The sequence below is a fragment of the Anabrus simplex genome, chromosome 1 (assembly GCF_040414725.1).
Source record: "Anabrus simplex isolate iqAnaSimp1 chromosome 1, ASM4041472v1, whole genome shotgun sequence".
In the NCBI taxonomy this organism is placed as follows: Eukaryota; Metazoa; Arthropoda; class Insecta; order Orthoptera; family Tettigoniidae; genus Anabrus; species Anabrus simplex.
Window position 1 is genome coordinate 1,060,296,717 of NC_090265.1, and position 23,927 is coordinate 1,060,320,643.

Here is a 23,927-nt window from a genome sequence, read left to right on the forward strand (position 1 = left end):
GCAATAGGGTTTCTGAGAATAGTTAAATCTAGAAAATGAATTTATTATTTTCGGACTCAAGCGTAAATTTGATGTGGGGGGTCGATGTTGTTTAGTTCTTGCAGGGTAGAGGTCACATTCTTGATTTCCCCATCCATTATAACAAATGTGTCGTCAACGTACCTAGCCCAAATAAGGATGTTTGGAAAAGTGTTATTATTTATTTTTGTATATTCTAGAAAGTCTAAGTAAATGTTCGCTAGAATTCCCGATGTGGGTGATCCCATGGCCAGTCCATTTTGTTGATAGATGGTTTCATCAAACTTAAAGAAATTATTGTTGATGACCAGTTTCAAAGGAGAAATACAATCTTGTATTTCTAATTTGCTGAGAGAACTCTGTTTGGTTAAGTTATTTTCAATAATGGAGGAGAGTTTGGTTATGGGTATGCTTGGATACATATTTACTATGTCGAAAGAATGAAGGGTATGGTTGGGTTGTACATTAAATGACTTCATTTTCTCAATTAGTTTGGTGGTGTTTTTAATGGATTTTTTTAGAGAGAAATTAATAGTTAAAAAGTGTTGAATTAATTGAGAAACTTTATATAGAGGGCCGGCGTTTGTACTGTAGTTAATAATGGGCTGGATAGGAATGTTAACTTTATGTAAACTATTAAATATGAACCCAGATTTATCCAAGTATGCCTCTTCCGCCAGTTCCGCCATACCAATGATCTTCATCTCCGCCTTCACTGCCGTTGAGAACTTCACTCGTAAGCCTGAGCTGGGACCCACACCAGATGACACACACCGACCGGGCCAGTGTGCTCTGGGACTGACATAGGCAGGGGCGCCACCCCCTGGCCGGGCTGCCTCCGAAGAGGGTCCGTACCTATCATCATCATTGTTGTTGTTGTTTCCACCTTCTATGTACACACAGAAGTCTCTCTGGCCAGTCATTTTTCACAGCACTGACAGACTCAACTCAATAATCCACTATGAAGATGCACTGTAAACTGTCAAGAGGGAGGTGCCTTACCTTAAAGACAATCCCTTCTAGCACTTACCATAATTTATAGTTCAGGAGATTTATATCAAAGCTGGCAGGTAGCTAAAGCTTTTTGTTCAGAATTTTTGTAAAGTGATCTTCCCAGGTTTTCATAAGGATTTCTGCCGTGTGTATTTCTCTTTTCTTGTTTCTTAAGTGCTGTGAATGGGTTTCTTAAAGCTTCTTCAGCACGTTGTTGTGCTGTGACCTCCATTTACACTCCGGGAAAATGAAAAAAGAAGACCATAAATTCATCGACCCAGCAGAGGGAAATTTTATTGACACACTCTTGAGGATGTATACAACACACAGTAATTTATCACAGCACTGACAGACTCAACTCAATAATCCACTTGTGAACTGTCAAGAGTGAGGTGCCTTACCTTAAAGACAATCCCTTCTAGCACTTACCATAATTTATAGTTCAGGAGATTTATATCAAAGCTGGCAGGTAGCTAAAGCTTTTTGTTCAGAATTTTTGTAAAGTGATCTTCCCAGGTTTTCATAAGGATTTCTGCCGTGTGTATTTCTCTTTTCTTGTTTCTTAAGTGCTGTGAATGGGTTTCTTAAAGCTTCTTCAGCACGTTGTTGTGTTGTAGCCTCCATTTACACTCCGGGAAAATGAAAAAAGAACACCATAAATTTGTCGACCCAGCAGAGGGAAATTTGATTGACACACTCTTGAGGATGTATACAACACACGATCACACCGATAGAGCTATACGCATTGACTGCAACCTGTGGGGCAGTGAAGCAACAGTCGCTGCTGTCATTTTTACCAGTACAAAAAAAGAAATTGACTAATGTTAAAATAATGTGTTATGATAATAAAACGTGCTTGAAGGAGTAACTTTGACTGTCTAGAAAGTTTACCAGTCCATTAAGACACTGTTCTTGATGTCTGTACATATTCTCACTCATTCATCCATTGTTTCAATGTTATACACTTATTTTAAAATATAAAATCTCTTATTGCTAAGTTATGTAGTACTTTATTTATAAATTCCGCGTCAGTAGGAGATTTATTTTTCCAATCATATTTTATTACCACAATACATCACCTTAAGTTAGCATGAGTCATTCACAATTAGGACAAGCTGTGTTTTAGCATTATAAGTTGTTGGGCTGAGGACTAAACAACATTATTAAGACAACAGGTTTTTCAGGTGAAGATGACCCACTAAAAGGATCGAAACCAGCACTGACAATATTAGCATGTTTTAAGTACTTTATAATAGAATAAATGTATTGATTAGGTGGAAAGTTCCTGTCTTTATATTTGCAAAAATATAGACAACAAGAAGAACCCCCAAAACGTGGACAAATTTTGGAACAAACTTGAAACGGTAATGTCAAAAATTCCAAAGGATGACGTCAAAATTATCTTAGGCGATTTCAATGCACAAATTGGCTGAGAAAAGGAACATAGGAAAACCATCGAACTCTCCCCAGTGTACAAATTCACCAACAAAAATGGTTCAAGACTCACTGTTAACAGAGTAACCTTAAAATCATATCCACATCCCTCAGGAAGCATCCCAAGAAACAAAAAACCTGGAGGTAGCTACCTCATATCCGCTACAGAAAGAGGTACACGATGTACAACTGAAAAGAGGAGCAAACATCGACTCTGATCACTATCTGACAAGAGTTAAAGGAAAATTTACTCCAAGAAAATGCCACCCCAAGAAAATCTAACAACAGAAATTTGACATGAAAAGGATTCCTGTTATGGATCTAAAAGAAGCATGGGAAAATCAACCAGCGAAAACATGGGAAGAATTCCACACCAAAATCCTACAGAAGGCAAGAGAAATGGAATACAAGACACCCTTGGTGGAAATCAACATGCGACCAATTCCTAGAGATAAGAAAATCTGCATTTCAGAAATACAACAGTAGAAAATCCCAGAAAACTCGACAAGAATTTTATGAGACCAGAAAGCAAGTATCCAAAACCATCAGGCAAGAAATAAGAAAGCACTTAAAGGAACAACAGGACTCAATTGAAGAAAACTTTAGAAACCACAACACAAGGGATTTCTACCGAATGTTCACAGAAAAAATCCTTGGATACATTCCACAGAACTTACATTTCGTGAAACAAGACGGAAAATTGGCGCTTAGAAATAAAGAAAACTGTCAAGAACTTGCACAATACTTCTCAGAACTTCTTAACTGCCCTGAAGCCACTGAAAGATTTCTTGAAGAAGCATCCAGTTTCACTCACCCAGAATCACCTCCACCAAACCAGGAAGAAATTCAGAGCCACATTAAATGACTGAAGAACAGAACCTAAGGAAAAGAATTCCTTAAGAATCTTGGTCCAAATTCACTGAAAGAACTTACAGAAATCATACAGAAAATCTGGAAAAATGAAAAACTCCCCGAAGACTGGAAATGTGCCTTGATTCACCCACTTCACAAAAAAGGAGACGAAACTATGTCAACAACTATAGGGGAATCTCCCTCCGTGAATTCAGCTACAAAATATTCTCTGCATGTCTGTTGAAAAGAATACAAGAATAACTCAAGCATAAGATTGGTGAATATCAAGCTGGGTTCCGCCCTCACAGATCGTGCACTGAACAGAACTTCAACCTCAAAACTGCTTTAAAATTCAAGGCCCTCAGAAACCTCCAATCATGTGTACCTTCGTGATCCACTTGATCATCAATCTCTGTTCAGCATCCTGAAAGAACAGGGACTAGACTCTAAAAACGCTAAACTTGACCAAACAGACCCTCACTGACATGTGAAGTCAAGAGTGAAATTCATGGGATAAATCTCAGACAAATTCCTGATAAAAACTGGTGTCCACCAAGGAGATGGAAATGTGCCTTGATTCACCCACTTCACAAACTTTGGCTACAAACTTCCTAGATGAGGTGATGAGGGAACAGAAAAAAAGAACTGAAAGCGCAAAATAGCTGGAACCCAGTAAACATTGGGACACAAAAAAACAATCTTGAAATTCTATGCTTTGCCTTTGCGAATGACCTGCCCTTTTGTCCAACGATGAAGTTACAGTGATAAAGCAAGGTGAAATTCTCCAAGAATGTGCCAAAAGGGTTGGATTTCGTATCTCCTTCTAGAAAACTGAATTTTTCTGTTCAAAACTAGACATCCATAGTCTCAATACAAAATACGGACAAATCAAGAGTGTCCCACACTTGAAATACCTGGACGGAATCCTCAAACCAACTGGACAAGAAAAAATAGCCCAAAACAACCGTGTCCAAAAACTCAGAAGAGCCTAAGGGAAAACAAGAGAAATCTACAACAAAAAATGTATGTCTCTCCACATTAAGATTAAACATTACAATACTGTAATCAAACCTGAGGCTTTATATGCAGGGGAAACTCCAACGCTTCATAAAATGGGCGAGCTTGAAAATATCCTAAAAGGAGAGCGAAAAATCATGAGGAAAATTTTAGGACCAAGACACACAAAAGAAGGGTACCGCCTCCAATCCCAGAAATCCACAGAAAAATTATCTAATATTGCGGCAGACCTCAGGAAAAGAAGGCTAAAATTTTATGGACATGTTAAGAGTCTTCCAGAAACCAGACTAACCCACCAAATTCTTGAAAATGTTGATAAACTGAAGAATTTCCCTTGGACACAACAAACAAAAGCGGACATGAAGGATGGACAAATTCAACCTGAAGAAATTTTTAATCGAAATATATACAGAAAGAAAATTGACAAGTGGGAAGTTACTCCTGAGAATGAAGTACTAAAAAGAACAGGTACCAAGTAGACGGAAGAATGGAAAAGGGTCTTTAGTGAACAGATGAAAGCATCCTGGATTCTCCACAAACCAAATCATAAAGCTTTGTGTGTTCTGAAAGGGACCATTCAATAATAATAATAATAATAATAATAATAATAATAATAATAATAATAATAATAATAATAATAATAATAATAATAATAATAACAACAACAATCATAATAACGTACAGCCTACAGAGGGGGCTGCTGCAGGTCTTTCGAGCTGACGCCCATAGGTGACCTATGCATCAGTGGGATCCTACCTAGGATGAAATCGAATGCAGAAGACAGCTCACACACCCAGTTCCCAAACCAAAGGAATTGACCGATGAAAATTAACATCCCCAAACTACTCGGAAATCAAACCCACAACTCTTTGTATCAAAGGCCAGCATGTTAACCAGTTAGCCACAGAGCTGGACATTTTAAAAAGTGACTGGTGCCATGAGTGTGTAATTCATGTTAAATATAACATAGTAAATTCAAAAATCTCACACCACAATCCACTTCAAGGGTTATGAATCAATCAATCAATACTGATCTGCATTTAGGGCAGTCGCCCAGGTGGCAGATTCCCTATCTGTTGCTTTCCTAGCCTTTTCCGAAATGATTTCAAAGAAATTGGAAATTTATTGAACATCTCCCTTGGTAAGTTATTCCAATCCCTAACTCCCCTTCCTATAAATGAATATTTGCCCCAGTTTGTCCTCTTGAATTCCAACTTTATCTTCATATTGTAATCTTTCCTACTTTTATAAACGCCATTCAAACTTATTCGTCTACTAATGTCATTCCAAGCCATCTCTCCGCTGACAGCTCGGAACATACCACTTAGTCGAGCAGCTCTTCTTCTTTCTCTCAATTCTTCCCAACCCAAACATTGCAACATTTTTGTAACGCTACTCTTTTTCATGTTGTTGGTCCGTATTGAACTGATAATAACATATGAATAGTAACACAGTAAAGGTTTCCACCTATTCAATACTAATATGTATTTACAATATTATAAATTACATGGAACTAGTTTTGACCCACCTAGGGGTCATCATCAGCCATATAAAACATACATAAGTTTTGTCGAATCCTAAAACATGTTATTTTTAACTGTAATAATCTTATGGATTTATAATTTGTAAAGTGAAGTGTGGTAATGAGATGAGAAATGTTAGTATGGTGCCGGTGAGTAGTAATTAATAATAATACGAGGAATATATACACAAAGAAGTTTGGAACAAAGTACAAATGGGGTGCTTAGTGTTGTAAAAATATAAACTCATGGATATCAGTAGTCCTCGTACTAAAGAATACAATGTAAAATAACACATATAAACATATATACAAGTATGTACAATGTCTGGAGAGTAACACAGACTGACACAGTGTCAAGCCGACTCGGCATTAAAAGAGTATCACTTTTTACTCTCCAGACTTTGTACATACTTGTATATATGTTTATATGTGTTATTTTACATTGTATTCTTTAGTACGAGGACTACTGATATCCATGAGTTTATATTTTTACAACACTAAGCACCCCATTTGTACTTTGTTCCAAACTTCTTTGTATATATATTCCTCGTATTATTATTAAATACTACTCACCTGTACCGTACTAACATTTCTCATCTCATTACCACACTTCACTTTATAAATTATAAATCCATAAGATTATTACAGTTAAAAATAACATGTTTTAGGATTCGACAAAACTTATGTATAAGTTAATATGGCTGATGATGACCCCTAGGTGGGTCGAAACTAGTTCCATGTAATTTATAATATTGTAAATACAATCCACTTATTCATAAAATTGTGGCAATGCTTATGGCTAGAAAGCAAATGATTGCTGTACAGTAACCAAACTAAAACCTGTGAGTTCATACTCAACTCAAATTACAAATGCATTTACATGCTCTCCTCACAAAGTTCTTACTTTTGAAACTATGAATTCTATTAGTTTAAATAATGTTACTGATTGTACGTCCAACCAACTACTTTTGAACTTTTTTGGAGTTCTATTAGTTTGGTATTCAACAATGACACATACTGACATACCAATATGTTTGACAAGCACCAGCATTGCAGCATGGTCATGAGCAGTCTGTTCATAGTCTGGATGAGACATACTTGTGTCAGGTGCAGGGCTCGATAAGATGACACTCACTGACGATCTCATTGGGAACAGAGACCCTTAATCTGGAACAAAACATGAATCTTTATTGCACAAAAATAATATTATTTCATTTAAAATAGTAAATAAATAGTATTACCATAAGTAATATTCAAGAGCATAATTAAATTGCATAGTACTGAACAATAAATCTTATTAATACACATTTATAAACATAGCCATGAGCTGATACTACACTGCCGGCCAAAAATGCAAAACACTCAGGTGTTTTCATATGTACTATGAATTTAATGAACCCAAAATTGTTATAAAATACTATAAATCTTATTTTCCCTCAATTTCTTCCACCACTTTTCCCACATCCTGATAGGCTCACGGGTGCAAGCTGTGTTGCACAAGTGGTCTTGGCTCTGTTTTATGGCTGGATGCACTTACTGACACCAATCCTGTATGGAGGGATGTTTTGAGTATTGCTTGTTTCTGTGGTGGTTGGTAGTGTGGTGTGTTATGTATATGCAAAACGGGGTGTACAGGGTTAATCCCGAAGTCGGCGGAGTTAGCCACGAGTGGTTAAATTCCCACCTGACAGGGAATTGAAACCAGGACTTTCTGTACCAAAGGCAACAATGCTGACTATTTCAGCTAAGGATCCAGACATAAATTATAATATGATAAATTAATAAAAATTAAATTACAACAAATGTAATTGTGAAATATATTTCAGAAACTTAATTTTTCCTTAGCGTTACTCTTTCTTTTACCAGCAGTGTATAATTTTTATGTGGAATAAATGCATACTGATATTATGAATAATAAGAAATTTGACATAGGTACAATAAACTGGAACTAAAACTGATATACAACAGTGACAGAAGAAATATGTGAAACCCAGATAATACATGCTCATTTATTATGCTGCCCTATGAAAAATCTCTTTTCTTCTGGTCCCTTGACATACTTTAATGAAATCATGTAAAATTCACTGCTTAATATGCTTGATACATGCCTTTTTTCTTCATCCTAAAATTCTTACAGTCTGCTACTTTAAGGAGTATTCAAAAATTCCTCTTCAAATTCTCAATTTATTGTTAGTGCCTGCATGTAAAAAGGCATGCTGGAGTCTGTGTTCAAGGAATACAATTGAATGCAATTAGACTTTTTGCTTCCTACAAGGGTCAGTACAGAGAATCTGGTAATTTAGGTGCCAGGTTTAGATTCCAGTGAAAACTTTAACTTGTTCACTGTGTACCTGCAAGTGAGAAGTGACTTGTTAGTTAAGGAGTGAAACAGAAAGATTTGTTAATATTGAAAATATTGAAAATTATCTGTGAATAAGATTAAACACACTGTATGTATCAACACTGTACTCATGTCCAACCCTCGTCTTGTTTCTTTAAGGGGTCAAGAGTGAACCAAGATTAATCTTTGTAGTGAGTTTTACAACTAGATGCCCTTCCTGATGTCAACCTCATCAGAGGAGTTAACGAGATTAAATGAATGACATGATATATGACAATTGGGAAGGGAGAGGGTGAAACCTGGTGTCGGCACATAGCCTACTCCTGTCGAATCAATCAATGATCTGCATTTAGGGCTGTTGCCCAGGTGGCAGATTCCTTATCAATTGTTTACCTAGCATTTTCTTAAATGTTTTCAACGAAACTTTTATTGAACATCTCCCTCGATAATTTATTCCAATCCCTTACTCCTCGTCCTATAAATTAACATTTGCCCCAATCTGCCCTCTTGAATTCCAACTTTAACTTTATATTATGATCTTTCCTACTTTTAAAAGCTCCATTCAAGCTTATTCTTCTAATTATGTCATTCCACGCCAACGCACCACCGACAATTCGAAACATACCCCATACACACATCCAATATGGCTTACTTCCCTGAATAAATTTGAGCTTTAGATTTAGGTCAGTGTTTACTTATATTTTATGTTAGGCCTGTGTTGGATAACAATCCCATTGATGAGAACTGTCACACCAATGACCACTCCTAACTACATATTATTATCAAAAGATAACTCTACGTTCCTACCAAACTTCAACTACGGTTTAAAGGCGTTCCCCTCCCCATCCAAATAAAAACTAAAATCCACAAAAACTTAAGTAAACAGCACTAATTTCACATATATATGTTCAACCAACCATAAATATTAATCAAATTAAAATGCAGTATTAATGACAATAACAACTTACTCCTAGAGGAGGAAGAAAAGACAACTCTCAGAAAACCTTATTTTACAATTTTGCTTTACGTCGCACCGACACAGATAGGTCTTTCAGCGACGATGGGATAGGAAAGGGCCAGGAGTGGGAAGGAAGTGACTGTAGCCTTAATCAAGCTAGCATTTGCCTCGTGTGAAAATGGGTAATTTAAAAGAAAAAAAAGAACACCTTCAGGACTGATATAGATGTTGATTCCCACCTGCCGACAGTGGGGTTCGAACCCACTATATCCCGGATGCAAGTTCATGGCTGAGTGCCCCTAACTGCACGGCCAACTCGCCTGGTGCAAAACTTTTCATTAGTGTGCTTTATTTACAAGGACAGGATGAGATGGAGGAGGCTCATATACCACACCTGGGAAACTGGAGATGGTTTAGGATGATGATGATGATGATTGTGCTTTATTCTTCATAGAGTGGAATGTTACCATGCTCTCTTAAGCGTCACCAAATATTTTACCACTGTTGAACATATTTTAAACAATTTTAAATCATCTAATTATTGCCTCGTATTTTTTGTATTGCATGCTTTTTAGTTGAAGATGTCCCGCAAATTGGGAAGAAACGTACTAATTAGACGCTAACCTCACAAGTTGGGACAAAACATGCACTAATTAGACGTTAAGCTAAGTCCAAAATAGATGATAAACTTTGTTTTTGTAATCATAGATTAGCCATTAGAAAGTATTGGAAGGTGGAAATCATTTCTTAAAACCAAAGTTGGACATATCACATAGGCGAGCATCTTGTCTCCTTACTTCCAAGTCTTCCCAGCTTGAAGTTTGCAACATTTCAGTAACACTACTCTTTGTCAGAAATCACCCGGAACAAATCATGCTGCTTTCTTAAAACCAAAGTTGGACATACCACATAGTCGAGCATCTTGTCTCCTCAATCCCAAGTCTTCCCAGCTTAAAGTTTAACACTACTCTTTGTTGGAAATCACCCAGAACAAATCATGCTACTTTCCTCTGAATTTCTTCCAGTTCTTGTATCAAGTAGTCCTAATGAGGGTCCCATACAGTGGAGCCATACTCTAACTGCAATCTTATCAGAGACTTACGCGCCCTCTCCTTAATACAACCCCTAAATATTCCCACACAGAGCTTGATAGCTGCAGTCACTTCAGTGCAGCCAGTATCCAATATTCGGGAAATAGGGGGTTCAAACCCCACTGTCAGCAGCCTTGAAGATCATTTTACATGTTTTCCCATTTTTCACACCAAGCAAATGCTGGGGCTGTACCTTAATTAAGGCCACAGCCGCTTCCTTCCCACTCCTAGCCCTTTCCCACCCCATCGTCGCCGTAAGACCTATCTGTGTTGATGTAACGTAAAGCAACTTGTAAAATACTCCCACAACCATGTGAAGAGATATACAACCTTTCTTAACAAACTCATTAATATGATTACCCAAAAGGTCTGCTCAAGGCTCAACATACCCATCCAACAAATGAATAACCATCAACAGTGCCATATGCCTGCACTCCATATGATCATTGCGGAGAGGTTTGGAATTGAATCCAGGCTTTTGGCACGCAATCTAGTGATTAGGAATTGTACACCACCTCCCCTACCCTGCCACCCAACATTCTGATGGTGAAAACTTTTTCAACCAACGGTACTTGAACCGGCTTACCATGGTGTCAGACCATAAAGACTTAATGCCTTAACGATCATGGCCACCAGTGAGGACAATAAAAAAAAAACAGGAGGGAGCAAGAGAACAAAAGTAAAATCTATGAAGCACAAAGATATTTTTAAAAATTCTTACGAAATAGCTTCACAGTCTTAGGATGCAATGTGATGTGTTCTCAAAACTCATCAATACGTCACTCATGATATTTTAATGCTGATCAGTGTGGCTTATTGCTCAAACTTATGCCTGACAAGTCTTATGCCTTCAAAGGAGAAAGATGCCATGGGCGTAAACTGATAAAGACGGATGACAATAATTGCTATAGATTCAAACATTTCCACGAAATCATCATTGCTGGTAATAAGTAAAATCCAGAAAAACCATGTTGTCAGGGACCAAAGACCTAGATGTTAGGCCCCTTTAAACAATCATCATCAAACCAAGTTGTTTGAAGAATGTTAAGAATCTGCCAAGCGGTTACTAAAACCAAACATGCACGGAGCTGTTTGTCGCAGACAACAAAATGATTCAGGTCAAGTAACACGGAAATCTGGGTTTGGGTTTTGAGCTGAAATCTGTTGCTATTATTACACGCATTAGTTGTTTCCTTGCCTATCAATTGTTGTCATGCAGGGTATTTATTTATTAATAACTGGAATCCACTGCTGACGTTGATACTACTGTACGGTAATGTGTCTCGTGTGATCGCATTACATGTCTGAAAGGTGTGTAGCCACTAGAAAGCAAACTAATCAGAGAAATTATGTGAAAATAATAATAGGTAGTTGAGTGACCTGACCTAGTAAATGTAGAGATTCATTTGTGTAAACCCCAAGAAACAACAGCATGAGGATTTCCGTGTCCAGCATATACGACAATATTTAAAATAGAACTAATGATTGAAAATGCTGATGATGGAATTGGAAGTCAACGCCCACAATGTGATAATTATTTCTGGTCAGACACAAGTGTACGTATACATAAAACCAGCACACATCCTGAAGTACATCAAAAGGAACTTGTAGGTACGCAAAATACCTGGGGCAGCTCCATAGCATGATCTTTGCAGGACAGCTGCCAGAAGCAAGATACCGAGACCAATGATCATCCTATTACCCATGTTCCTTTAGACAAATTCAAACAAGAACTGACTGAGTCATTAAACTGACTGAAACAACAGGTATGTGAAAAAGATTTTAACCCAGTCGTGGACAACTGGATCAAGTTCATGTCCTCAGCTATTGATTTACTTCCAGGTCCCAAACATCCAGCCCGGAAATACAGGGTCTTCTTTTCAGCTCGTTCTGCAACACCACCCAGAGCACGGCATGGCTGGTGCAATGACACTCCGTCGGTAGCCGGTATAATGCACGTTTTTCCTCCCCACTACTCACGGCAATTCACACTTACAGAAGTCCATTTCTAGTGAAACTATTAGTTTAAAACCTACCTGGCATTACATTTTATGTTCAAAATGTTGTCCCTCAGCTGTCAAACACATCTGACACCTCGTAAATAGGTTTGCATACACTCGGGAAATCTCAGCCCGTGTGACGTTCAAAATAACTTGTGTAATGTTCTCTTATAGTTCTTCTCTTGTATGAGGGTTGGTCACATACACTTAACCCTTCAGCATCCCCCACAGGTAATAATCACAGGGATTTAAATCAGGAGATCTAGGGGGATAATTAACCACACGATCTTCAAAAACTTCCCGTATTACCTCCATAGACCGATTAGCAGTGTGTGCCGTTGCATTTATCTGGCATGAAGTAACCATTACTCCTTTCTTCTTCCGTCAGCTCTTGAAAGAATGGTCTGAGAATTAAGTCTATATATTGATCAGCATTTATAGTTTCATGGAAAAATATAGGCCCTATAATTCTCCGAGCACTCCCGTGAACGGACATGCAGCTGGTGGGGATTTTCTGCACACCAGTAACAAATGTTTTGACTATTTACATAGCCACTTACATATAGCCATCCTTCATCACTATAAAATAAAAGTTCTGCGTCAACATACCCATCGTGAACTGACTGAAGGAACCAGTTACAATACCGAACCCTAGCAAAACTGTCAGGTCCTCTTAAATATTGGGCAGGGGTGGGTTTTTATGGTTTTGCTTTTAACAGTTTTGTTGCTTTGCGGACAGAAGATAATGACACATTAGCTTGTACGGCAAGACGCGACAGAGATTTTGTTGGAGGTCTTTCCAAGAGAGCTCCTCTTTCATCAAGCTTTTCCTCTGTTAAAACAGTTCGTCTCTTACATGATTTCTTGTTAAGAATGGACCCGGTGGTGCAGAACTCCTTTACCAATTTACGTACCGTTTTCCTATGGGGAGGGAGCATGCTAGGAAATTTGCGAATGAATCGAAAGTGGCATTCTGTAAAAGAAGAATGCTTCGCATAGCACAACACAATGAATACATGCTGTTCTACTGTATACATCACTTGTTAAACACACAATTACTTTAATATTCCTAAAGAAACAACGCTATTTTAAACATGCTACCAACACCACAGATGTTCAACTAAACTACTGCTGTGAAGCAATGGTTATCGCTACCGTACCGCATTAGATCATCTTAGCCGGACATAAAGCAATATATCTCTCGGCAAATGAGTCACCCAGCCGTGCTATCACCTTCCGAGCATTTTCCCCCGACACACAGAGCGAGCCCAAAAAAAAAAAAAAGAAGACCCTGTATTTTGAGTATAGGAAAAGAAACCAAACCATTGATTATCAAAGGAAATACAGGCAATCAACAAATGGCGAGCAAGCAACAAAAAGAGACCAGGAGAAAAAGAGAGAAAACTACAGATACCAGCTAACACAGTTTACATATTATAATCAGTGTAGGAAAGCCATAAGATCTGTACTGAATTCCAATGCCGAATCCTCTAAAATACCTTTGGAGGATATATTCAGACACTTTTTGGTGATATGGAGCAAACCAAACATCAATGTAAGGACTGAATGCCAACCTAAAATAACAAAGTCTGAGAGGAGCAGTATTGAAGGCACATTCTTAGCTGACGTGGGTGATGAAATAATAACTAACATCGCAACACGTATGCTACACAATGAAGTCGTCCCTCAAGCACTAAAACAAGCTAGGACTGTACCAATTCACAAAGGTGGCAAAACTACCGACCCAAGAAACTGGAGACCCCTTGCAATTTGCTCTGTAATTTGCCATGTGATAGAGAGAGCTCTTGACAGAAGACTTTGGGAATTCATCAGCCTTAACAACAATCACAGGGGATTCACAAACTCCTCAGGTATGCACGTCAGCACGGCCATACTTGATTCGATTCGTTGCAAGGCCAAGTCTAGAAAACGTGATGTATCTGTCATATTTCTGGACTTACAGAAGGTGTTTGACAACATAGGGGTAACCTTAAGAGCATCACAGGTTCCCTCAAAGCTCAGTAATCTTGTTATTAATTTATATAAAGACAACATAACAAGGATTCAAAAACGAAGAATATCATGACAACCCATTGTTATGAAAAGGGATGTCATGAAAGAGTCGCCACTATCACCTATGCTATTCAATCTCTCAATAAATTATGTAATGGAAAAATTCAACGATGTCTCACTATAGCTTTCAGTTGAGTCAGAACATGAGCCATTTAACAGATGAACCCATCATCCTGCAAATGCAACCTCACAGCTGCACGACCCTAACCACACAGCCAACTTGCTCAATGATAAATGTCTCAACAGGACATTTTTAATTTTTTTTTTTTTGTTGGAAGCGACCGGGGCCTTAATTAAGGTACAGCCCCAGCATTTGTCTGGTGTGAAAATGGGAAACTACGGAAAACTATCTTCAGGGCTGCCGACAGTGGGGTTCAAACCCACTATCTCCCACATGCAAGCTCACAGCTGCGCGCCCCTAACCGCATGGCCAACTCGCCTGGTCTCAACAGGACAGAAGAAGGCCTACAGATTAAAACAGTTTGATGATGGATCTGCTGTTCGTCGCTTTTTACGACAAGAAGGTATACTGTGGGGGCAGTCTGAGAGAAAAGCAAGTCAATGCTAGCACCACCACCTAGACTTCTCGCTGCTATGGAAGTATGATCACCCACCAACCCTTGCCATATCAAGCTGACAATGTAAACGATGATGAAAGGGCTACTGAAAAGTACATAAAATGTCAACATATTTCAAATGTCAACATGAGAAATGCTTGTCAATATTTAACAGGCTCCAGTCAGTTTTGAGTTCAGCTTAGCTGCATGAGATTCTCATCTTAAGTTATCCTCATTGTGTAGTTTAAAGGTTTAATTTCAACCACATGTTCTATAGCCAGTATATATAGGATGTAGAAGTTACATAGAAATGAAACGGTTAACAAAGGATAGAGTGGTGTGGAGGGCTGCATCAAACCAGTTTATGGACTGATGACCCAAACGATAACAGTGGCAGCATCATCATCATCATCATCATCATCATTCTATAGACAATCTTCCCAAGTTAGGAAATGTTGAAAATCTCCATATGGGTCTGATGACTTCTTCATAGGTCTATACTGATACATGCCAGACCTGTCATAGCCCTCTCTTCATTATTTCCTCGAAGAGAAGAGTAAGCCTGACTGGTAACCTTCAAACTGGCCCGAGGATAAGCCGCAGACTCTCTTTCTATTGTGCTTTCGCCTTGCTTTCCCTGTGTGCCTTCTCGAACACAAAACAAGAATGTTCCCTTACGGCCAAGCCCAGAAGATTCTAGTACTCCATCATCAGGATGTAAAAAAAAGAGACTAGCCATGAACAATCAGTGAGTAGTTGGAGTGGAAGGGAGTAGTGCTGATTGTTCTCAGTGTTGGTGTGGTAGGTTTCCCAACAGAGGTCGGTGTTAGAGTATCGTTGTGTTGGAATGTTTTTGGAGTACTGTGTGTGTACTGCCTTGGGATACTGGGTGGAATGGTGTGGAGAATTAAAGTATAGAACAGTCAATATGAGTAGAGTTGGAGCATTATTAACTGTCGTTGTTCTGAGGAATATTGTAGTGCTGGTTAGCACTCTTGAGTTTTTGCTGTTATTTGAATGCTGGGTTAGTTGTTAGTATTGAGTCATTCACTGTGTGAGGCAACCACGGGAACTGACTGTGTTGCCTGAGCGAGTGGCGGACATTCTCTGGAATCAAACCAAGGAACAGTCATTCTGTGCTGTGATGGTCAGCAGCCATTTGTTCGTATCTGTTTGAATGCAGCTGCTGTTGAAGGGACTGAGCAAGCGGAGTGAAGTAAAGCCTGTCAATAAGGATTATAGTCCATTCTAGGTAAGGACTGCCTAGCTGAAGTCCTTTTTTCTTTCTTTTTTTTTTCACTAGTGGCTTTACGTCCCACCGACACAGATATGTCCTATGACGACGATGGGATAGGAAAGGCCAAGGAGTTGGAAGGAAGCAGCCGTGGCCTTAATTAAGGTACAGCCCCAGCATTTGCCTGGTGTGAAGATGGGAAACCACCTTCAGGGCTGCCGACGGTAGAATTCGAACCCACTACCTCCCGGATGCAAGCTCACAGCCGCGCGCCTCTAACCGCATGGCCAACTCGGCCGGTAGCTGAAGTCTTGAAGTGAGAGAATTGTAAACAGACAACGCACATGCACACTAACTGGTCGAATAATGCCAAAAGGTTTGAATTAAATCAATTTTTCCCTATCAATGAAATGAATTCCCTTGATTGCTCTCAATGCACCATTATATTTGGACCATAATTCACGTTACCATTTTTATATACAAATCTAATGTTTTCTCAACCTTGATTTAGGATATGGGAAATAACAAGGTCATCAGACTATTTAGAGAAAGGAGAATATTCCATGGAAAATAAATATCAAGACCAATGGAAGACCAGTGTAGAAAAACAAAGAATTAAGAAGAGAATGAAGCGAGACCTATGTACAAATTAAAATTAAAACCTTCACCACAAGATTTAACAATGGCCTACCATGAAAATAACTGAATAACAGATTCTGATGATTTACTGTTTCAGAAACCACAACATAAATTTTTAAAATGTTGTTTCAGATTAGAAATTGTAAAATTCTTATATATAGGCCCAATCATTTTTCTGGGATTTTGGAGAAACTTGGTAAGATAACACCTACATGGCTCATCTTTGAATCTCTTATCTTTCTAAAATACGATGGTATTACAGAAACACTGAATGAACAAACAATTTTTCCTTCTGTAAATATAGTTTTTATTTTAGGTGTTTTCAGAAAGTATGGTTTCAGAGGATAGCAAAATAATTAAAGATATGAGCTAGCAGCAGGAGTGGAGGTCTCTTGAATATAGTTAGATTTTGCTTCTAAAGATAAATCGATGTTACAACAAAACCTGCCCTTAAGTTACATCAGAGGAGCTGCAACAGTCAATGAATTGTTTTGCGACTGCATATGATCATTTTGCCTCACAATCAATTATAAAAATCAATGTATAATGCAACCTGTCCCAGACACAACACTTCCATCTTCAGAATCTTGAATATAACAATGGATCAGATAGACCACTTCTCGGACAGTACTTAAGAAATGTCTTGTCTAAGCAATGCACCTGTGAACAGTAAACTAACGAAAAGTGGAAACTGAAGTGTTGTATAAATAAGTGCATGCTCATCTTCCTCCAAAATTCCGATCATCCTACTAATATAGCTCACGTGAGAACTGAATGGTCAGGCTAAGAGGCTAAGATGGTACAACACTGGCCTTCTGAGCTCAGCCTGGCAAATTCAATCAAGACTTAGTCTGGTGGTATTTGAAGGAGCACAAATACGTCAGCCTTGTGTCAGTGGATTTACTAGCACATAAAGAACCTCCTGCAGGACAAAATTCCAGCACCTCAGCTATAAAATTAATTGAATGGCAAAGTTCACTGTATGTCATAATATCAAGTCAACACAGACCATTATAGTCAAAAAGCACTTCAACATCAAAACTTCCAGATGTAATAGACCCATAAAGGAGGTTAATGTTTACATTGACAGATGGGTCATTTTCCGTTTTCCTTCAGAAGCTGTATTATTCCCACTGCCCTTGGCAGAGATGGAAGTGTTTGAGAACATCCGAAAAATTACTCTTTCCAACACATTCTAACAATCATCAGCCTGTTCGAATGTCAATAAAAATAATCAACGAAAACAACTTGAAATATTTTTGCTAAATTTTTCCAAAATATTTTTGCATAATATTTCCATTAAATCATTCCCGACACATCGTTTTAGCCGTTAAGAGGCTGTAGTATTAGGCCTATTCGTTTTTTCTCGCTGCCTCAGTAGGGCAATTATTCTTCACAATGATAGGTACGTCTACCGAAATATTTAATACTGATGTCCGTTTTATTTTATTTACGCCACCAGATATAAACATCGTGTTAAAGAACACGTTATTATATCAGTTCATGACGTTCATTTGACAGCCGCAGATAAGATTGAGGTTATGCGCCATCATTTAATGGCATTTTCTTGAAGAAGATAAATTGCTGAAGATGATAAAAACTAATTAAATAAAAAATGAAAAGATCCAATACGTACGTTCAATTCCTTCCACTTAAATACATGTTTTATGAAATAACTCCATTGCTAAACCCATTGCGCTAAGAAGTATTATAAATATTTAGGAGACTGTCGAACAGCTGTGTCCCCGGGGTATGTCTATTCTTTACCGTCGCTTAGTGGTTCAGTTAATTCGGATTTACTATTATTGTCCTCAAACAGATTTCACAATAATGTATTGGCAAAGGTCAATTGATTTTTATATGCAAAATAGAGTACAGTACAACAGGTGAACAGGTAAGAGTTCGATACAGGTAGCACGAACACGTCCGGTCCACGATGAAAAACCTAACAACTTGCGGTTGCAGTTTCACCGCATCGGATTTTGTCGAATACCGGTACTTGTTCCTACATGAAAGTTAATATTCAAACTCGTGATCCCAAAACTTGCATTTATTTTGTCTTTCGTTTTACTATCAAACCAAAGAAGGGTTGCGATGTTGATACTGAATGGATTTTGAATACATAAGTCCGCTTCAAAAAGCGCGCCAATTTAAATGTTTATTTCGTAAAAACCGATGGTGACAATTTTCATATATAAGCTACTTATCCAACTTGCGGACTTTAAATATGTAAAAATCACTGTATATAAGTGTGTGTGTGTGTGTGTTTGTTTGTTTGTTTGTTTGGCATTAGATTTATTCTTAGAGCATTAATGGATACATGATCGAAAGATTTATTGCTAAAACACTGTACGTTGCGAACAGGGCTGGCATCTGTGATCCGGGAAATTATTTCAAAACGGTGCGGTACACTGTGTTACACACATGAATTACATTTAAAGTTTATTTAAGCTTGTATCCAATTTCTAGCGTCGCTGGTGCCACTTGGCTCATTTTGGATTGGGCTGAGAATTTAAGGTTGGATGTCCCGACTCCACGCGATTTTTGAGGTGAAAGTTCCAACCCGTAATAATAATAATAATAATAATAATAATAATAATAATAATAATAATAATAATAATAATAATAATAATAATAATAATAATAATAATAATAATAATAATAATAATAATAATAATAAAATGAAATGGCGTAGGATGGATTTTAATTCCGAGGACAAGTTCTGCTCGCCAGATGCAGGTCTTTTGATTTGATGCTCGTAAGCGTCCTGCCGTCGTAATGAGGATGAAATGATGAAGACGATACATACACCCAGTTCTCTTGCCAGCGGAATTAACCAATTTTAAGCAATTTTCCCTGCCGGGAATTGAACCCGGGACGCCTGTGACCAAAGGCCAGCACCCTAACCATTTAGCCATGGAGCTGGACTTCCAACCCATGATCGACTGGAATTCGATCTCTGAGCGGAATATGAACACCTAAGCCACTGCACTGATCACTACCAGTTCCCCTACCCCACCATGCAATCGCTGACCCTCACCGATATGAATTAAATCTGAACTATAAAAAACTAATTCGCTTAAGTCTTACTAAGAGATGGTACTGAGCTATATGCGTCACATTACAGCCCTTTAGAATTTGGATGAGAATCATTTCTACCTATTTAATACCATGGTTTCGTTTAAGACTGGGAGTGAGATTTCTAGATCCTTATGGGTGGGTAGGAGATACGGATTACTTAAAACGCAGTGGTACGTATGTTAGGAAATGCATTTAGAAGGGTAATAGGGAGGTACATTCAAGGAAACGGGGTGGTCTAGGGAGCGGTGATAGGGGTACAGTGATATGGAAGTCAAGTAGGGATGACATAAAAATGTTAGTGCTCAACTGTAGAAGTATTGTAAAGAAAGGAATATAATTAAGTAATACTTATCAGATATTGTAATATGAGTTGAATCATGGCTGAGAAATGATATAATGGATGCAGACATTTTCTCATGGAACTGGAGGGTGTATCGTAGAGATAGGATAAGAATGGTAGGAAGGGGAGTATTCATTCTGGTGAAAGAAGAATTTGTAATCTACGAAAAAAAGATGACAAATATGAAATTCTAGGTGTAAGGCTCACAACTAAAGATAATCTGCATCATGGTGTGTTTTGAGTGTACAGACCGGAAAAGGGTAGCGCTGAAGCTGATTCAGAATTATTTGATACGATAATCAGCTATGTGGAATGGAAAGGAATGTGGTTGTAGTGGGAGATCTCAATTTACCAAATGTCAATTAGGAAGGTAATGCGAACGCCAGGAAACATGGCCAACAAATGGCAAATAAGTTAACATGGAAAGGACAGCTGATTCAGAAAGTGATGGAACCAAATAGAAGGAAGAATATTCTGGGCGTGGTGCCGGTGAAACAAGATGAGCTCTATCGAGAAACCGAAGTAGTAGATGGTATTAGCGATCACGAAACTGTTTTTACCGTAGTTAAAAATAAATGCGATGGAAAGGAAGGTCTTAAAAGTGGGACTATTAGACAGTAACAACTGGGTGATAAAACAGGCATGAGGTGGTTTTGAAAAAGTAACTATGATCAGTGGAGAACGGTAAATGAAAGTGTAAACAGACTCTGGGATGGGTGCAATTGTTGAGCAATGTGAAAACAGCTTTCTAGCTTTAAACGTGGTAGAGGATGGTAAAGCACCATTATATTATAACAGAGAAATTAGGAGAAATAAGAAGGAGGTGCAGATTGGAAAGAAATAAGTTAAGGCCTGCTCACACCTAGCGGAAGGGAGATGCGGACAGAAGAAATTCCGAGTAGAATTTCTCCCGTATGCACTTATACCTACCGTACCGGAAACGCGCCTCGCTATTTGGACAGCTGTTACATCTGTCACAGTAGTGTGTGAAACGTGACTCAGTTCAACGCAACTAATGGATTGCTTGTTAGTTCTTGCCCTTTGGCTGAAGATGCTGAAAGGGAAGAACAAATGCAAAATCGAAGATTTTGGGTTCATAACATAAATTTATCCATTTATCCATATTTAAATGTTCTCCAACAAGCTGAAATATTTATTATAATAGTTCTTAGGCCCGGTTTCATCAACACATGTTAAATATATACTAACAAGTAGTTAGTTAATACGGAGTTAAAATTTTAACATCTTGCTAGGTTTCTTGCGTTTCATCAAACTCTTCTTGTGAAATGTTAACAAATCGACTGTTAACTCTCCCAATATTGCGAAGTGGTGCGAATCAAGGAGGCAGTGGTACGAACATGCTGTTTTACAGCGCGCTCTGATGCGCTTTTGTTTGCGTACAGCTGTAAAATATGGCGCGAGAAGTGAAACGGAATCGTAGTTCTAATTTTTCCTCCTTCGAAAAAGAGTTGTTAATTGGATTAGTTAGTAAATGCATATAAGTTATTGAGTGCAAGCGCACGGATGGCTTGACGATAAAACAAAAGGACGAGGCGTGGCAGAAAGTCCGCGATGGTTTCAATGGGGTTAACAGATACTATTTTAGCGGGTATCCACTGTCACCTAACAAAATCACTTCGTTAATTGTCCAACTTCAAACTGTGCTCCGATATGGGAGTTATTAAATATTGTATTGTCGTGTGCAGAACCAGACCACCTAGCAAATATATCCCTGATTTGGAGGTTAGACTCATTAATCACCTGAACATTATTAGAGAAATATCCCTTCCGATTACGATATATTTCGGGCCAATTGCCTCCAGGTGATTGGATTCTTTCATGTGTGTAATCTATTGCACCTAGAACAAACACTAGGAAAACGGCTTATTTCATAGAAGTCGCGGATAATTTGCTAATGCTCTTCTACTGAAGGGAATGTAATGTTATATGCCTCCTCATTATGGATGGTATTGCTGCAGACACTCGTCAAACAACTCTACTAACAGTGGCTTTAGAAATTCCAGCATTGTCTCCGACCATTATGTGAAAATAACCAGTAGCAAAAAATCGTTATATTATCAGTACCTGCAACATTGGAGAAAGAGGTTAAGTTTCTCTTCGTAGGATATTCTAACCTCACTCGAATTTCGTCAACAACCTTAGCAACGACTATTTTCGATGACCTGTATCTATGAAGAAATTCCGCATCCGTCAAATTTTCTAAAGTCATTACGTCGCTGAACTCTTCTTCGATCAGGATTGTTTTGTAAAAGATCTGAATAGAGCAATTCCGCATCAAAAGCGAGATTCACAGCAACCATTTTGGAACAGGTTGCTAAATGCTAATGTTAGCCATTTAACATTGGAAATGGCTGATGTTAACTTTAATACGCAGTTTAACATTTGTTAATGTTAACATTTGTTGATGAAACGCAAATTTTCTTAAATCGTATGTTAAAATGATTTAACACCTTGTTAAGTACTAACATGTGTTGATGAAACCGGGCCTGAATGTTCCATTTATTACAAAAGTCTAGTGTATGTATGTTCAGTGCGTCAGCGATTCCGCTGCTGGGATACTCAACAGCTCTGCCATCAGCTGTCATAGATGGCCTAGGCATCACTGAAGAGGCTTACTAGGGAAATGAGGAGTGAGGTAGTTTCCCGTTGCTTTCCTCACCGAGCCAGAGTTGCTATTAAATATCAGTCTGCCAAGCCCACTGAAATGCATACACCAACCGACCCTATGAGCAACATTTTCACACCATTCATAGCAGGGACTGGCTGCATAAGGATTGGCATTACTAGCATCGCTCATACCTCAGTCACCCCGCGACGTAAGAATTGTACTAACGCTGCACCACCAAAATGCATGTATTGCCACGGTCCACACTTAGCCACGGATAGGGAGTGTCCTGAGTACAAGAAACGGTCCGAAATCAAATACCTTATGGCTCAGAATAATGTATCTCAAGAAGTAGCGATCCATATGTACCATAACGGGAATTATTCTACTGCTGTAATGGCCCCGTCTTTCAATTGGCAAAGGAGGGAAGAATTCCCTCCTCTCTCACAATCAGCGGTCCCGACTCAAGCTGACTTTCAACCACATGTACCACACACTGATATCCCGCCGGCTAACATGCAGCCTCGGCATCTAGAACAGCTTTCTCGGCAAGTAAACAACCCGACCAACTCGCCGTTAATCTCACAGCATCATCAACAACAATTAATGCCTCCACAAAGACAATAAACGCCGATGAGAGTGCATCCTCGCACACCACAGCAATTGCATCGGCCCCAGAGACCTCTTCCCCCATCTACACCGAAACCGAATTATCCATCTATTCAACAAGGTGAGTATATTCCACCACATTTGCCTGTAACACCAATATCCCACAATCCCTATCCCGCCCAACCACATAACATCATAACAACCACCTCCCAAAATTATGACCATCTGATCCGAAAGATATTTAACCTTACCTTTCTCCTCATTACTCAAGCTCAATCCATAACGCCCGAGGCCTTTAACCCCGCCATAATGCATAACATGATCGCAAGTATATTCACTTCAGATAATGAATAAAATACTTCAATGGAACGCACGATCCGTACTTGCGAATAAAGAGATCTTACGGAGAGTTTTATACACTGAAGGTATTGATTTAGCAACCTTGAGAGAAACTTGGCTTAAGAACGATTCTAATCTAACCATTCCTGGCTATAATGTCATCCGACAGGACCGAGAAGTCGGTTATGGAGGGGTAGCAATAT

The 23,927-nt window shown here is 38.6% G+C and overlaps 1 protein-coding gene across 1 annotated transcript in view; it reads right to left on the reverse strand.

The window, feature by feature from the left end:
* brun (trafficking protein particle complex subunit brun) overlaps positions 1-18,657 on the reverse strand; it is a 179,070-nt gene extending 160,413 nt beyond the window's left edge. The window contains exons 1-2 of the mRNA XM_067137108.2: positions 18,366-18,657; positions 6,863-7,003 (exon numbers count right to left, since the gene is read on the reverse strand). Coding sequence (XP_066993209.1) covers positions 6,863-6,983 — 121 coding nt within the window. The 5' untranslated portion in view covers positions 6,984-7,003; positions 18,366-18,657. The remainder of the gene's footprint in view (positions 1-6,862; positions 7,004-18,365) is intronic.
* Between the last annotated feature and the right edge of the window lie 5,270 nt (positions 18,658-23,927).